General features: G+C 41.3%; 2 protein-coding genes across 19 annotated transcripts in view; one reads left to right on the forward strand and one right to left on the reverse strand.

Annotated features, from left to right (window-relative positions):
• The window catches only part of SPICE1 (spindle and centriole associated protein 1), a 65152-nt gene extending 48766 nt beyond the window's left edge, over positions 1-16386 (reverse strand). For 3 of the 6 annotated variants that reach the window (XM_082738386.1, XM_082738387.1, XM_082738382.1), the window contains exon 1: positions 4993-5107. The gene's annotated coding sequence lies outside the window, so the exon portion shown is untranslated. Of the gene's footprint in view, positions 1-4556; positions 5108-13742; positions 13885-15948 lie in introns of those variants that run through there. The other 3 variants (XM_082738384.1, XM_082738385.1, XM_082738383.1) reach the window with 3 other exon arrangements.
• Positions 1-17697, forward strand: part of SIDT1 (SID1 transmembrane family member 1) — a 479838-nt gene that overhangs the window by 367086 nt on the left and 95055 nt on the right. For 2 of the 13 annotated variants that reach the window (XM_082738924.1, XM_082738915.1), the window contains exons 1-2: positions 15194-15248; positions 15334-15370. The exons of 1 other annotated variant lie outside the window; for it this stretch is intronic. Coding sequence is in view for 4 of the 12 variants with exons in the window: in XM_082738919.1 (XP_082595045.1) it covers positions 15698-15907 (210 nt within the window). In the remaining 8 variants the exon portion in view is untranslated. Of the gene's footprint in view, positions 1-15154; positions 15249-15333; positions 15908-17697 lie in introns of those variants that run through there. 10 more of the 13 variants (XM_082738914.1, XM_082738921.1, XM_082738922.1 and 7 more) reach the window with 9 other exon arrangements.

Here is a 17697-nt window from a genome sequence, read left to right on the forward strand (position 1 = left end):
TACACAAAATGTCCAGGATAGGCAAATCCATAGAGACAAAAAAGAGACAAGCAGTTGGCAGGGTCTGAAAGGAGGAGGGAATGGAGATTAACTGCTAATGGGTACGGGGTTTCTTTTTGAGGTGATGAAAATGTTCTAAAGAGTAGTCAATCAATGCACAACTCTGTAAATTTATTTAAAAGCTCTGAACTACAGACTTCTAAGGGGTAAATTTCATGGTATATAAGTTATATCTTAATAAAGCTGTTATTAAAAAGATATGGAAAAATATACCAGTTGTTCAGAAATAGTTTCTAATGTATTTTACTCTCTAACCTACTCTTCAGTTTACTCTGCAGAAATAAAAGAGAATAATAAAATGTCACTAAATCTGTTGGATGAATTATATACCCATTAAAATTGTATTAAGAAAAAAGCTTAATGATACAACAAAACATAAAATTAAGTGTAAAAAGTAGAATATAGAACTTCAAGTATAGTATATTCTCAATGATGTTAAGATACATACACTATTAATAAGCATTTATTTATGCTAAGCATTTCACATTTAATCCCACAACCCTATGAGGTACATTCTGTCTCGAGAGACAATACAGCACAGTGGTTAAGAATACAGACTGAAACCAGACTGTCTGGGCTCACATCCCAACTTTGCCAGAAATTGTAAAATGGAACTAATTAAATAGAAAAGTTGCTGAAAACCCCTACCTAGAATATACTAAGTTCTAATTAGGATTAATGACGATGGTGTCATTAACTGGTGTTAATGGTGTCAACTATTAGTCCTTTCCCAAATGAGAAAAATGGGACTTAGAAAGATTAAGCACATATATTGCTCAAAGTCACACAAATAATAATGGGCAGGTGGGAGGTGACATTCAAAATCAGGTCTGACTCGGCAGCAGCTTTTTTGCCCACGAGTTCTGTCCCCATGCTTTAATAAACCCACCTTTTTTGGGAAAAAAACAAAAACACAGGTCTCACTAAATGTAATGTACTTCCTAGAAAATGGCACTAATACTGAGTTATCTCTGGCTTGTTCTAGATTTTCCAGATTTTCTACAATGAATCCATTTTACTCTTAAAATAATTCATTTCAAGTTATATTATTTAAAATACTATACTTATTCAGAAGCTTAAATTCTACCAGCCTCAATTCTGAAAAACCAACCATGAGTCTGACAGATGCAAAAGCTTATGAGCAGTCAAAAAAGGCCCATATACTTCTTTCATTGGTGAGGCCCTCAATAGAACAGTATCAGAAATTTAGGAAAAGCATTTTTTTTTGAATCATAACCATTTGTACACTAATGGTGACTTCTGATGATAAATATAATTATCCAAACAGAACTTTTCTTGAGCAAAGAGATGTGGAAATTTAATACAAACAACTGAACAAATGCCTGAGTATTACTTGTGGCAATGTGAACCGGTCTCAATTTTAGCACAAGAAAATGTAACATCCCCCAAAAAAACCATATTCACTGACAAAAACTGCAATGAAATGAAGGTAGATGCTATGGTCTGAATGTGTTCCCCCAAAATTCATGTTGAATCCCAAGCCCCAAAAGTGATGGCATTAGGAGGTAGAGCCTTTGGGAAATGGGGCCTTTGGGAGGCAGAGCCCTCATGAATAGGTCTAGTGCTGTCATAAAAGGGGCTCCACAGATCCCTAACCCCATTCACCATGTGAGGACACAGCAAGAAGGTGGTGGCTATGAACCAGGAAGAGGGCCCTTACCAGAACATGAACATTTTGGAGACTTGATCCTGAACTTCACAGCCTCCAGAACCGTGAGAAAAAACTTTCTCATTTATAAGCTACCTAGTCTCCGGTATTTTGTTATGGAAGTCTGAATGGACTACAAGAGTCTACTACTGTTCTCATTTTCTTTTTTTTTTTTTTTTTTTTTTTTTAACTTCAATTTAGGCTAGCAAAGCTGGCTGTGGTTACTCTTAAGACGACCTGCAATGAATAATGCCATCATATGATCCCTTCTTACTCTTGAGTCTGGACAGAATCTATGACTTACTCGGGGTTTTTTCCCACTGTGATTTGTTTTATCCAATAAAACAAGGCAAATGTGAGGAGATGTCATTCCTGTGATTACATTATGTCACACAAGTCTCTGTCTTACGAAAGTAGAGCAAGAGAGTCTCTCCTGCTGGCTCTAAAGAAGCCAACTGCCACTTGTGACTGCCATATGGCAGAGAACTCTGACAACTGTGGACAGCCCCAAGCAGAGAAGTCAATAAAAAGACTCCTATGGCATACAGCCACAGGAAAATAAATTCTGCCAATAACCTAAGTGAGGTGAGCCTGGAAGCAGACTTTTCCCAAGCTGGGTTCTAGATGAGAACGCAGACCACCAACACATTAATCCTAACTTTGTGAGACCCTAAGCACTCTACCAAGCTAAACCATGCCCAAATTCCTGCCTCACAGAAACTGTGAGATAATGAGTATTGTTTTAAGTCACTCGGTTTGTGATAATTTGTTATACAGTATAGGAGACTAATATGTTAGCCAACTCTCAATTCCAGCCTGTGTGTGCTAAGATCACAAAGGGAGAACTAAGCTGTAATGTAGGAACAACCCTTGCACTGAAAAGTGTTCTCTTTAACGTCAGCAATACAAGTGGGCATATTTTTCTTAACCCAGGATCAGATTTTGTGGTCTAAAAAAGGGATTTTAAGTCATTTACAGATACCAGATATTGTAGGGGAGCTGTAGTTCATATGCTGAAATGCAAGACTATAGAGATATTCTGATGATTTTTAGTACTAAGGAGTACAAAATCAGCATAGCCCAGAAAATCTAGGCCTGTTTGGAGAAAATCTAAAATATTAATACTTTCTTAACTGTAAATTGTTGGTGCCTTCTTACCTCTTCTCAAGCCTTTTCCAACGCTAAAGACTCCCACTGCTGGAAGCCCTCCCCTCCCTTGGTTTCCATGACACTTTTTCTCTCAGTTTCTCTCCTATTCATCTCCCCTTTTTTTTGGAGGCTCAGATACCACATAATCAAAAACTTCACGCAGTTCTACCTCAACCCTCTTATCTTTACACTGGACACCCTCTCTCTTCATCCAATAATTGTTTTTTATAAGCTATCATATGCCAGACACTGACTGGCATTGGAGATAAAGCAGTAAACAGTTCTAATATGGTACAAGCTCTCATGGAGAGCTTTCTTACTTTCACTTTCTTACTAAAAAGTAAGAAAGATGTTCACATCTTTCCTCAGTGACCTTACTCATACCCTTGAACAAAGCTACAAGTGCACTGGGCACATAAACACACTGTTAAAATGAGCCCCAAATCAAGGATCCACATTATTCCTCAATATACCAAATGCTCATTTCCAACTGCCTTCTGTGTGTATCTCCCAAATATCTCACATACAATATAGTCAAAATATAGCTTATCATCCATGTCCCTCCCCACCAACCTCTAGTTCTTGATATACAACTGGCATGCTCAGTATATGTCTGAACTCAACTGAACTTACAGAATTACCATCCTCCTGGTTGCTCCAGTTTAAAACCTTAGTTATTAGCATCATCTTCTATTCCTTCCTGTCTCTTAGCCAATCAGATACCGGAATTTATTCATTCTTTCCCTGAAATATCTCTCTCATCTGTCCCCTCTTCATCTCTACTAGGAATGTCTTCGTCCAAGCTCTTTCTCCTAACTGAACTCCTTCACTCATATGCTACTTCGTTATCCATTATTTCAACAAATATTTTGAAAACATCTGCCAAGAGCCAGGCACAAAATACAATAAAGTAAAATAGTCTGCACCCTCACAGAGCTTGGGGTTTATCGGAAGACCACAATTAAAATGAGTAATCTCAATAAAAAGTAAATTCAGTGTCATGTGAATACCTAACTTACTCTACTCAGTACAAAAAGACCACTACATCACCGTAATTGCTCCCAAAATGTTTAAGCTGAGAGTTAAAGTATGAATAAAACTAGAAATGGGGGAAAGAATGTTCCTGGTGGGAGAAAAAGCATTTACAAAGGGTTTGAGAAGTTCAGTTTGACCAGCAAATTTGAAAAGGTGAGAGGCTAGAAAGAGGTTAAAAAAGAAAGGCAGAGGACGTATCATGGCCTTCTAAGCTACAGCAATTTGAACACTATCCTCAAGAAGCCACAGAAGCCACTCGAGGATTTTAGGGAAGGAGAGTTATGATGAGATTTAGCAAATCCACTCTGGCTGGTGGAAAACTGACCAAAGGGAAACAGGACCTCCTTCCAAAAACTGTCGCTGCAATCAATCCTTCATCCCTATATCAGGACAGAGTAGAACTCTCAGCCCTTTACTTTCTTCCCCAAAAGATTTTAATAGCTCGTCCCTGCAGAGAGGACTCCAACTCAGCTACGCACTAGGAGCCTCTGCCCTCCTTGTGGCAGGGCTGACCTTCCCTTCCAGTCTTTGCTCCTCTCAACCTCCCACACATCTAACTCTCGCCGTCACAAGTTGCTCCACCCATCCTTTCTGCTCTGCGGGGAACCCCATCAGACTTTCGCTCCCTTCTCCACGCGCTTACCTCCACTCACTCCTCAAAACTCATTCCGGCGGCTCCTCCTGATAAACTCTTTCCTGACCATCCAGTCGACTGAAATGACACTCCCTGTCCCCCGGTACCCTGGGTATTCTGCCTCCCGCTACACTGCAAATTCCTTGATAGCTACAATAGGGTACCCCCCAACTTCAGCTCTCTCCCCGAAAGCGCTGCGCACACTAAGGGTGCACCTAAGGGAAGCGCGCTAGACACTAACACACCCACTCATCCTGACACACACAGACAGTCGCAAAACACAGAGTCGCGGTGCGCTTTCCGCACTAAGGATCCTCCACCAGGCGCCTAAAGCCCCAGGGAACGCAAGGGAGACGCTACCACCGTTTTCCCCGTCCTGCAGGCCGGTCCCTAAGAAGCGCTGGGGCTACAGGCTGCAGGTCCCCGCCACCTCGTCGCAACCTGCCTTTCCGTTTCCCGATGGCCTCCTCCACCTCCACTAAAACTTCAGGCTCCAGAACTGCCCGGCCCGCCACAGGATAACGCAGCCGACAACTTCCGGGATGTTGCCTAGGCTACCCGAGCCCCGCCCCCACTCCCTGGCGTATATCCGGTGAGGCCAGTGCGCAGGCGCCTCCCACAGGCTGGCAGAAATTGTGGGAAAAGGCTTTTGTACGTCTTTCTTTCCTGTGCTCTGTGTAAGATTCAGGGCAAGTCTTTGGAGGGTAGGCGTGTGGCACTAGCCAGTTTCTCGTGAATTCTCTCCACACCAGGCTTCACATACAACATTTACTTGCTTTCACCTTTATTTATTTATTTTTTCCAAGAATGTTTATACTGCCTACCAATGTGCCATAGACTGACTATAGTAGGCCCTGCGGGATCTAGAAACACTCAAGATCTCTGTCGTCAGTAAGCTTACTGCATAGTAGTAAACAGCTATCAACAACACCAATGTAAAATTAGAACTGTGACAAGTACTAGAAGATACTAGATACTAAAGTTATAGGAGTATTTGTAGGAATTACTCGAAATCTGAAAAGTAGATGAGTCAGCTACCACGGAAGAATAAAACACCCCTGCAGAGGGAGGCATATATGCGAAGCAGTGTGGCAAGTGCAAAGAACTGGAAGAAGTTCAGTATATCTGAAGATGAGAGAGCAGTGGGAGCTTGGTGTAAGGAAAGCTGGTTTAAAATAAGGCTAGAGCCAGGACAGGAAGAGCTGTGTGGGCCACGTTAAGGACTTTACAAGCATTTTATTTGAAAATAGACCTAATTTGCTCCAATATGACAACTTCCTTTAGTCCTTGGTTTTCTACTGTTAAGACATATCCATACAGGGACCAGCAAATACATTCAGCACCTTCTAGATGCTAAGAACTGCCTTCTAATAGTTTCCACTATGACTGGGGAAGTTGATGTAGATATATTTGATGATCAATCAATATAATCATTCCCTACATACATCCTCAGCTCCCTGCCCTTCTCTCAATTACTGTAATACTGGGCAAAACCACAACTCTGGCCTTAGCAAAACTACATACTAAGTGCCTGCACCTTTGCAACTGAAACTGAAAGAAGAAAAATACCCAACAATGTTGACTTTCAATTCATAATCACTAGTTTTATTTTTTTAAACACATTTATTTTTTTGTTTGACAGAGAGAGAGAGAGAGCACACAAGTAGGCAGAGAGACAGAGAGGGAGGTGGAAGCAGGCTCCCCGCTGAGCAGAGTCCAGTGTAAGGCTGGACCACAGGACCCTGAGATCATGACCTGAGCCAAAGGCCAAGGCCTAACCCACTGAGCTACTCAGGTGCCCCAAAATCACTAATTTTAAGTGTGCCCTTAAAGATGCCCCAAAACCATATTAAACTTCCCTCTCCATTGATTTCTCTTACCCTTCTACATGACAACTTTATACCGTCTCTCACATCCAACATATCTTCCTCTATCCTCAGTTTCAGGCAGTAGTCTTGCTTCCTAATTCATTGGACACTGAAGCAATCTGAAGAGAATTTCCATAAGTCCATATTGCTAATTCAATCCTTCTATCGCACCTTTACCCACAAACTTGCCTTCCAGAAGCTTAACAAAACCTACACACAAGAAAGATGAAGAACATTACATCAGTAATGTACATCAGTGTACATAACAAATTACACATTAAATTGTTCAGAAACATATATTTAAAATATATGTAAAAGTAAATGCATGGCAACAATTACATAAAGGCCAGAGGACAAAAATGGAAATCTATTACTGTAAGATTCTTATATTATTCCTTATGTGTATAATATTACTTGCAGATAGACTATAATAAGTTAAATATGTATATCATAAACCCTAAAGCCATCACTAAAATACTAAATACTAAAAATTACTTAACTAGCCTAAAAGTAAGCATAAAAAGTACAAAAAATGAAACAAAGACCAGGTGGGAGAAATAGAAAACAAATAGCAAGATGATAGATTCATGTCAATCATTACATTAAATATAAATGGTCTAAATACCCCTGTTAAAAGGCAGAGATTATCAGTATAGGTTATTTTAATTGCTTCCTATTAGAAGAAACTACATTAAATATAAAAAGTGAAGTTTAAAGGGGCACTTGGGTGGCTTAGTGTGTTAAAGCCTCTACCTTCAGCTCAGGTCATGATCCCAGGGTCCTGGGATCGAGCCCCACATCGGGCTCTCTGCTCAGTGGGGAGCCTTCTTCCTCCTCTCTCTGCCTGCCTCTCTGCCTACTTGTAATCTCTGTCTGTCAAATAAATAAAATCTTTAAAAAAAAAACTGAAGTTTAAAGTAAAAGATAAAAAGATATGTCATGCTAACATTGGTCAAATGAAGTTGAAATGGCTTCATCAGTATTAGATGAACTAGTTTTCAGAGAAAAGAATATTTCCAGGGGTAAAAAAGAAAAAAAATTATTTCATGATGACAAAGAGGATATTAAATCAAAAATATATAAAAATTCTAAACACTTATTCACTTAATAAGAGAGCTTCAAATAAATGAAGCAAAAACTGATGGAACTGCAATGTAAAATTAAAAGTCCACAATTATAATCAGAAAGATTCAAGTCATACTAGGAATGTTCTCTGACTACAATGCAATCAAATTAGAAATCAGTAACATAATGATTCTTGTCAAATCCCTCAAAATTGGGGGAAAAAATAATACACCTCTTAAAAAGCCATTAGTCAAACAAGAAATCAAAGCAGAATGTATTTTGCACTAAATGAAAATGAAAATACAGGATATCAAAATTTGTGAAATGTAACAGAAATAGTACTTCAAGAGAAATACATGAGACTAAACACCTATATAGAAAAGAAAGTCTCAAATCAGTGGCCTCAGCTTTTACCTTCAGAAATTAGATAAATAAATAAAAACAAATTAAATCCAAAGTAATAAGAAGAAATAAAATATAAAGATCAAAACTGAATCAATAAAAGAGAAAGGCAAAATAAAAGAAAAATAATGACAGTGATGGTTGGATCTTTGAGAAGATTAATTAAATTGCTGAACCTCTAAATAAATTGATCAGGAAAATGACCTATAAACTACCAATATCAGAAGTGAGAGCAGTGAAATATTCTACAAACTCTAAAAGAATGTATTTTGAACAACCTTATGGTAATAAATCTAATAAAACAGATAAATGGACAACTTTCCTGAAAGACATAAATTACCAAGGCTTTCTCAAGAAAAAAATAGATAACCTGAATTGCTCTATATCTGTTACAGGGAGGAAACAAGAGAGAGACATAAAGGAGGAAGGAAACTTTAGAGGGTAATGGATATATAGATAATGGTTTCATGGATATGTATGTATATAACACAAGTGATATGTGCACGTTAAATATGTGAAGTTTATCATCAGTTATACTCAAGAAAGCTGTTTATATAGATTTATTTGCGTGGTCCAAATATAAGCTGGGTGAGCTCCCCAAACCATAAGATGCCCTGCTTCTACTTAGCCTAATTCCAGCTTCCGCATTCCAACTTCCAATCAGTGTTTCTGAAGTTTTCCCTTTATTACACTATAAGTCTTTTTACTCCTCTCCTATCTTTGAGTCTCTGCCTAATGCAGGTGATGGTGGCTGAAATCTTTCCTATATCAAGTTCTGATAAACAGTCTGTTTATTCTCATGTCAATAGACTTTGTTTCCACAACTGCTTAGATTTTTTAATGACATTGATTTTTTTTAATATTGGCAAAATTTGTAATAATACCTGATAAGATCCCTTTCAGTTAGGTTCAAGAGCATGTTTTATCCAATGTCTCTTCCAATAGATGAAATTGCTTGGTTGATGATCATCAAGAGCCTATTTAAGGTTATTTATTTGAGACAGAGCGAGAGAGAGAACATGCCTGAGTTGGGCGAGAGATAAAGAGGGAGAGTCTTCAAGCAGATTCCCCACTAAGCAGTGAGCCAAGCACAAGGCTCCATCCCATGCCCCAGAAGATCAGGACCTGAGCTGAAACCAAGAGTCGGATGCTAAATGAACTGCGCCACCCAGTGCCGCATAAAGAGCCTATTTAAAGGTGTTGTGAGAAGCTGGCCTTAACTTACTTACTCACGGGTATGGTACATGTTTCCCTTGCAATAGTTTGCCACATCTCCATGCTACAGAGAAGAATCTAATATCAAGCATAAAATTTCTAAATGTGTGGGCCTTCCTGTTAACATTTCATTGGGACATAATCAATGTATCTCTGAGGGAATGGGTCATATGGCCTTACAGACTAGTGGGAGTATATTTAGCCAAGGGAGCTCAAGGATTTCTGAAAGTTTGGCTAATTTTAATTTAAGGATGCCATTTGTTCTTTTGATTTTTCCCAGAAGTTTGTGGATGCTAGGACAATACAATTTTTGAGAAAGGGTAATGATTCACAAATTTCTTTTAAAAGGATTCATATAAATTCTGTCTTGGTCATTGGATATAAAAATTGATATACCCCAGGTTTGAAACATAAAATCAAACAGCTTTTCAGAGACTGAAAGAAATTACAGCAAAGATCTTCAGCAAGGAAATGGCTTAACCCATACTGTGGTGAGTGGGAACTGGATAAAACTCATCCGAAGGTGTTTAAAGGGTCTTTGAGACTTTGGCTCCCACATGCCTCATCTTTACAGGTTGCATTCTGTCTTTTTTTAAAGTTTTCCAACTAATGTTCATTTGAAATTGTTAGCAAGTTTTTAAAGATTTTATTTATTTTTTTGACAGGGAGAGATAGAGCCAGAGCACACAAGCAGTGGAAACGGCAGAGAGGAAGGGAGAAGCAAACTCCCCACTGAGCAGGGAGCCTGACGTGGGGTTTGATTCCAGGACACTGGGATCATGACTTGAGCCAAAGACAGATGCTTAACTGACTGAGCCACCCAGGCACCCCAATAGTAAGCAATTTGTCTTTACTGTGATGAGCCTTTTCATGGAGAAATTCAGCTAATAATCATTTGAAATCATCTGGTGCCACCAAATGGCCATGTTGAGTGTGCCAAGGATGATCTCAGTGAAGGATATTCTTCGTCTTTCCACTCTTCCATTTCCAAATCAGTCATTTAATGTGGGTATTTAATGATGGCCTCTTTGAGACAATCTAGAGATTTATCCTTTGGGGTTTTAGTTAGTATCACAAGCTTGGTTAAAGCAGCTTATCTGGCAAAATGATCTGCTGGAGGATTTCCTTTAACTCTGTTAGCATCAGCCTCAGTCTTTACAATAGCCATCTCCCAGGGCACCTGGGTGGCTCAGTGGGTTAAATCCTCTGCCTTCAGCTCAGGTCATGATCCCAGGGTCTTTGGATCGAGCCCCACATCAGGCTCTCTGCTCGGCGGAGAGCCTGTTTCCCCTTCTCTCTCTCCGCCTGACTCTCTGCTTACTTGTGATCTCTGTCTGTCAAATAAATAAATAAAATCTTTAAAAAAAAAAAATAGCCATCTCCCTGGAAGGTAGAAGTGTATCTAAAAGTTCCTTAACTTGTCCACTTCTGCTGGTGTTCCAGCAGAAGTAAGGAAAACTTTTTGTTTCTAAAACATCATGCACTACTCCAGAAACATGCTTGCTATCTGCATGCATGTTTATTTACTCTCAGGACTTTGTCTGATTGACAAGCTCTGCAAAATATTATGAATTCTGCCATATGCACTTACTTTACCTCAGGTAGATGACTATCCTACAAAGGAAAGTTTAGATAAGTGATACCATTAGAGATAGCCTAATAACCAGTTTCAATTCTGAAGTACCACCCATGAACAAATAGTAGGTCTAGATTCTCAGTGTGAGTCTCCAGTAAAGCTAAGCAATTTGCAGAAAGTCCCGTAACTGAAGAAAGACAATTACGGAGTTCCTCTTCTTCAAAGCAAAAGAGTGGTAGGATTCAGGGTATTGTAGCAGTGGCTAGGAGTGTAAGAGGGAGAGGGCAACAAGGGGTGTAAATCCATAAGAGGTTAATCAATGGACTTCAGGGTGTTGCGGGTTCTCCAGGAGACTTGACCGGTAGTCAAGTCAGTACTGCATGTGGAACCATAAAATCAAACAAGGAACCTAGAACTAATTCCACAGAAGTTTTGCAGTGGCACTATTGCCCTAACACAGAGGGTATTATCCTTTGCAACTGGAGTAGTTGTGAGGCTACAGTAAGTGATGGGGTTTTTATGGTGTCCATGAAGTTGACTTAAAGCCCCGAGGCTTTAAACCCCAAAACACTCATGCACAAATAGACAAAAGCGCTTCTGTTGTTTGTAGGGATGTCCAGGCAAGTGGGCTGTCGAGGACCCTTCTTCAGATTAAAGAAGGCTTGTGTAACACTTGGGCTCCCAGAAGAGAGTGGATCTTACTAAAACCTTAGTCATTTCATAAAGAGGTGTCACAATCTCGGAAAAAAATTACACCCCTTGTCTGAAATATTAGACCTAGATGTCACCTCAGTTATAATTTTGTGAGGGGTCTAGGATAGTTTTGGATAGTCTTTATCCTTTTATGAGAGAATGTTTTTCACTCCTTCAAATATCCCATGCCCTAAATAATGTATCTTGTTTTGACAAAACTGTAATTATCTCTTTTGAGATGTTATGCCTTTTTTCTGTTAAGGCTGAGAGCTACAGGCTTCTATGAACAAAGTAGGAAATTACCCACATATTACATCAGAAATGAAGCATAAGGGAAATTTGGATCTTTTGGTCATTGATTAAAGGCCAAAGAAAAATAGGAAGGGGCTTCAGTGAACCCTTAGGGTCTAGCTATCCATGTCTATCATTGCCCCTCAGATGAAGGCAAAAGGATATTGACTCTTAAGTGTAGGAATACATCCAGAAAAGGCACTAGCAATGATCCACTACAGAGAAGGAGGTGGTTTGTGGGAGAATGGATGACAGGATGGAATTTGGGGTAGGTATTAATGGAGAAGGAGAGATAACAATTGTATTGGTGTCCTGAGATCTTAAACAAATCAATATACTTGTCCACTTGGTTTCTTTACTGGCAGGACAGGAATGTTACAAGGGCTCATGTACCTTATGAGAAAGGACTCTTTATATAAGGCTCTCAACTATAAATTTGAGTCTTTTCTTGCTCTAGCTTCTAACCTTGGGGAAGTTTGAGAACTTGATAAACTCTAAATGAACTTTAATATATGCTGTTCCAATTATTTTTCCTATGTCAAAGGGGATTTTAGCCCATAAAGAGTCAAGTACAATGTCAAGATCTGTATCTGGAGTATACATCAAGTATACTGGAGAAGGAAAGTTTTATACGAAGCAGACACAAGTTGATTAGGAATTGATACATCCTCTGAAACCTCAAGAAATAGTCCCTCTGGTGTGCATTTAGTATTTCAGCACTATTTGCTAAGTAGATCTCTCCCTAATAAATTTGTAGATGCGGTATCACAGAGGAAGAAGAGATGTCAATCAAGGATCCAAAAGTTGGGCAAACACTGGTCCAGTGTTCTGCTCTATGACAGCCAATACTTTTGGAAAATAGAACACAAAACAGAAGCAGGAAAGAGAGCAAAGATGGCTGAAAAGGAATAGCTGAACTCCACCAAAGATGCCAAACAAATGGAAACCAACAACAAAACCCAGATATCAAACTGAGATGAGATAGCCAAAGAACTCAGAAGCAAAAAAAAAAGCCAAGCTCAGACATGGTGTTCACTTACCATGTCAACGCATACCCAACAAGTGAGCTGTAAGGCCCAGAGGCCCTTGGTGAGTATCGCACCTGGGTAAAGGCTGGAGCCATTCAAATGGCAACAGATTTCCTCATGCAGAGGTTGCTTGCTATAGCAAGCCACCATCTCCTCTGCCTGACCAAGACTCAAAGACGGGCAGGGGACTGGGAATACTTTATAATGAAGAAAAGGCAAGGTTTCAGAATACTCTGATTGTATCTTGGTGGTACAGAGAAGCTGCAAGCAGACTAACTAGAAGTGGGGCATTTTTATGGTTCACAAAATATATTTGGCTTCCTCTGATGAATCTTGAGTTGGGAGCAGAGGTAAAAATTGGGGAACTCGGCAGTCACTGACCAAGTCCTGATCATTCTGGGCCATTTGCTGCAAAGATTGTGGTTTTTCTTCCTAGACCAGGTGCTGTAGAGTTTGGGGTCAGAGGTCTATTATCATATATAGTCTGGTCATTGACTGTTCATATATTCAGCCTGTCACAGTGGAAGCTTGGCATTGTAGATATTCTACAAGTCTGATTACTGAACCGTATTTAACTTTTTAGCTATTGAACTAGGAGTCATACAATAATAATATTTAGTCATACAACGTGTAAACTTTCTAATATAATTTCAAAAACATTCTTCTGACCCTCCCCCCATCTTTACAGCAACCTTGTGATCCTGAGAGGTTAATTACCCAAGGCCATTCAATGGAATGAGGATTAGATCATAGTATAATTTGTAATATATAATTCAAATTATATATATGTCATCTATAATGGCTTTAAGATAAATATTTTGGCTTCTTTGCTAAGATAAAGGATCTGTTCTAATCACTTCTAATTTCAATGCTTAAAGTTAGGGTCATAGCTCCTTCAAATACCCACAAGGCTGTCATGTGGAAGAAGGATTAAGTTTATTCCTATGGTTCCAGAGGGCAGAACCCATGCCAGTGAGTGAAAGAGAGGCAGATTTCAATTTAGAATGTGAAATACCGTTCTAGTAATGAGACATTTGCCCGCAAAAGAAGGAGTTACCTTGTGCTAAAGCCAGTTCCTCATCTCTTATGTGCTGAGTAGGACTGCATGACCCTATAGCTGTAGAGAGTGCTTGAACTGGCCGGGACAGCTAAACTTGAAGGACTTGATGAACGTCAAGTTTATTAAATTTTGTTAAATTCTGAAAAGAGATACAGACACTCTAAATACAGCAGTTCAATGTCTGGATGAAATTATCATATTTCTCAAAACAATGAGTTGCACTTTAAACTTTACCCCCAGACTCCTCTTTGAATTTGTATTTTTGTCCTTATGCCCATACATTTTCAAGAACATTTTTTTAAAAGTGAAAATTGTCCTAATAAGTACTCTCTAACTTAATCTTCCTTTAGTATTATTTTCTAATTGCACAGTTATGAAACATTATACCAAATGTATTGAACTCATTTGTGATATTTTAATAAATTACAGGAATTCAGTGAGGTTAAAAACAACAACAACTTGGGGTGCCTGGGTGGTTCAGTCCGTTATGCCTCAAACTCTTGGTGTTGGCTCAGGTCATGATCTCAGGGGCATAAGATCCAGTCCCCGAGTGAAACTCAGGGCTTGGTGTGGAGCCAGCTTGAGATTCTCTGTCTCCCTCACCCACTGCCCTTCCTCCCTCTTGTGTGCGCTCTCTCTCTCTCTCTCTCTAAAATAACTAAACAAATCATACCCTCCCTTTGAATGGTAAATGCTAGGATTTTAATCTGTAACTTAATTCTTTGAACATGATCTTTTCTTCTTCTGGCTTCTCTTTAAATGTTCCTTCAGACCGAATGCAATTTTATTACTTTCTAGTTTACAAATAACTTGAAGCTGAAATAAGACAGTGAGTTCTCTTCTGCACCTGAACAGTGATTGTTTGATGTTCCCTAAGGACTTCCCAGGGATCCTCTTCCCACCTCACCCTTTATCTGTCTCTCCAGCTGTTTAAATCAAATCCCCTAAGTTCTGCCAGAAGAATAGCTCCTTATAATGACTTCTAGTTTCTCTCTTTTGAAAAACAATTCAGAACCCCAGGGATTCTCCCAGAATCTAAGAAGTCCTCGCAGAAGTGAAGAAGGCAAGAAGTTGGCTCAGACGGAAAGTAACCCTCTGCAGAAAACCAGCTTCTCTGAGACCTTGACAACTTCCGGGACCAGATTTCAGGCGTGTTGGAAATTGTCTTCTTTACCCTATCTCTTCATTTTCTTTATGACTGTACATATGCAATGTACACAAACAGCGAGGGAGAGAGAAAGCGATAGTGTGAGGCTCTCCCTGAGAATAGAAGATGATAAAGAAATAAAACAGGTGTCTGGGAAGGGGTTCTGTTAGTGAAGGGAGAAGTGAGAGTTAATAACCATCATTCAAACGGGCGGGAGTTCTCTGCAGGTAGCAGACAGGAAAAGCAAACTCGTGCACCCTCTTTGGGGACAGGCTCTGTTGCTTTCTCTTTCTTCGCTTGCAGTCGGTGCACATTTACTTGAAACAGACTGTATTTCCTGCTTCGTGGCTTATCAGGTTGACTCTTAAGACTAGTAACTATTTCTTTCCTTAATGTCTCTAATGCCTTTTAAATTTTATTATTTATTATTATTTTTTTGAGATTGATTAAGGACTAAATCTGTTGAAATTCTGGCTGGGTAAGTGGGGGATTATCAGAAATGAGAAAAGGGGGAGGAAAGGGACTTGGAAGCGGGAGAGCGAAGCAGCAGCCCCAGGCCCCCGTACCCTCCGCCCCCGCTACCCCTGGCCCGCGACCTCCCGCGGAGACCCCAGGCGGCTGCATCAATATTTGATCGGGTCTTCGCCGGCTGATTGCCATCACTCGCCGGCGGGGCTTGCCAGGCATCACCCGCGCTGCGCTGAAGCCGGCGCCCAGGCCCGCCGGGGGGCTTTGGAAGGACCCGCTCTGCGCTCGCTCGCTCGCCAGGGAGGCTCTGCTTGGTAGCAGGGGCGCGGCGCCCACCATGCGGAGCTGCCCGCGGCTCGCGCTGCTTTGCGCGCTGCTACCCTGGCTCCTCCGGGCGGCGGCACCCCCGCGACCCGCGCAACCCTTCCCACGCCGCGACCCCCGCGACCCCGCCAGGGGCGCCGATTTTGATCGCGTCTACAGCGGGGTGGTGAGCCTCAGCACCGAGAACATCTACTCCTTCAACTACACCAGCCAGCCTGGCCAGGTAAGACACTCGCTCTCCTCGCTCGACTCCCAGGAACTTGCCAGATCTCAGAGCCCCGTCGCTGCTTTGGGTCCCCTGGGAATTGACCTCGGGAGTCCTCAGGGACCGGAGGACCCTCGTTCCCTTTCCCCTTCAATGCAATCAGTATCCTGCCCGAGGCTGCGGCATCCTCTCGCAAACCGGCCTCGGGGACAACTCTGGTTCATCTCGCACCTTCCCTGGCCTGGTCCCCTGGCATTTTGGGGCTTTGCAGAGGGGCGGGTTCCCTGCACCTTCTGTGGCTCCTGGCCCCCTGCTGGGCCTTTCTCTAGGAAACTCAAGATTTCTGGGGTGGCGGAGGGAAAGGACCGCACTTCTGTGCCTAATCCCTGGGGGAGAAGGAACCTCATTTCATTTGGATGATTCTGCCAGACCCTTCTATTTCATAGCTCCTGGGGAGGGAGAGCTGCTCAGAATCTAAAATAGGAATGTGTGAGAATGGACGCAAGCTGCAGAGCGTGTGTGTGTTCAATAGTCACTTCCTGTGATTCTGTACTACTGTCACACGTCTGGGCTTCAGAAAAGCCACAAGACCTGGCCAGAGATGTTGCAACTGCAGCCATCAGCTGATCTATGAAGGTTTTGATGTTAAATAAGGATGGATAATTGTGGGAAAGTTCTAGACCTATTTCTGACAAGAATCGAGGTGAGACAAGGGGAGGAAATGACTGCTTCAGCAACTACCCCTTTGACACATATACTCTGATTATATAATGTAGAAAAAATGCATAGGTAGATTTTTCCTTTTGATATGGTCCCCTTTGGGGCACAGAGAAAAGAGAAGACTTGCCATTGTGCCTGCCTCTGGGTCTTCTTCCCATATGGATGTGTATGTGTATCTCTTACTGTGACAGCGTTCCCTACTCCCTTGGGAGATTCCAGAACCAGATGACTTAGATACCACAATATGCCTTCCTCTCTAACTCTCAGTAAGAACCAGAGCTCAGAAACCTGGTAGCCTGGAGTAGTATTGAGTAGCATGGACCAGTTTGCCCACCATCACTCCCAGACATCTCCCTGAGCAATTTTCCCATCTCCAGGCTGGCACCAAAGGTCGCCAAGGCAGCGCAGCCCTCACCCTGGCCAGTCGCCTGCTGACCTTCAGGTTGGATGTCCTGAAGTGAGCAGCGTGCCCATGTGCAGAGCCATTCTACTGGGGACAAGTGGGAGGGACAGTTTTTAATACTCCCAATTCCGTGTCACTCATCTTTTCCTGTCCAGTGTGCGGTACAGACCTGCAGAGATGGTGCCATCTCAGTGAGTTGTGTTCCTAGCCCTGTCATTTGCTCAGAATGAATAGCCTGGAAAACTCCCTGATCTCTGGGGTACGCTGTCAGTTTTCCCCTAAATCATTGGGAAGGGCATTCAGATGTTAGGTGCAAAGTGAGTCCTGACATCAGCCTTTATTTAGTATTTCTTACACTTCTGCTTAGAAATAGATGGGCTGTTTTTAAACTGTTGCTTGGCCTTTCTGCCCTTAGTATTTGGTGAGTTTCTCTGCCACAAGCACAGGTGCTCTGTGTGCAGCTGGGTCACGTGCTTGACTTCCCTAGAAAAGCCTGAGATATTGAGGACAGGGGCAGAGTCATGTTCATTTACTAATGTTTTTGAAAAGTGAATAAGTGAAGAAAGATTGAAGGAAACTGCAAAACTAAATAAAAGTAAATAAAATAAAATACATACTTTTGGGGGCACCTGGGTGGCGCATCCAGTTTAGCATCCAGCTCTTGATTTTGGCTGAAGACATGATC

This window comes from Mustela nivalis (assembly GCF_964662115.1).
Source record: "Mustela nivalis genome assembly, chromosome: 1".
NCBI classification, from domain to species: domain Eukaryota; kingdom Metazoa; phylum Chordata; class Mammalia; order Carnivora; family Mustelidae; genus Mustela; species Mustela nivalis.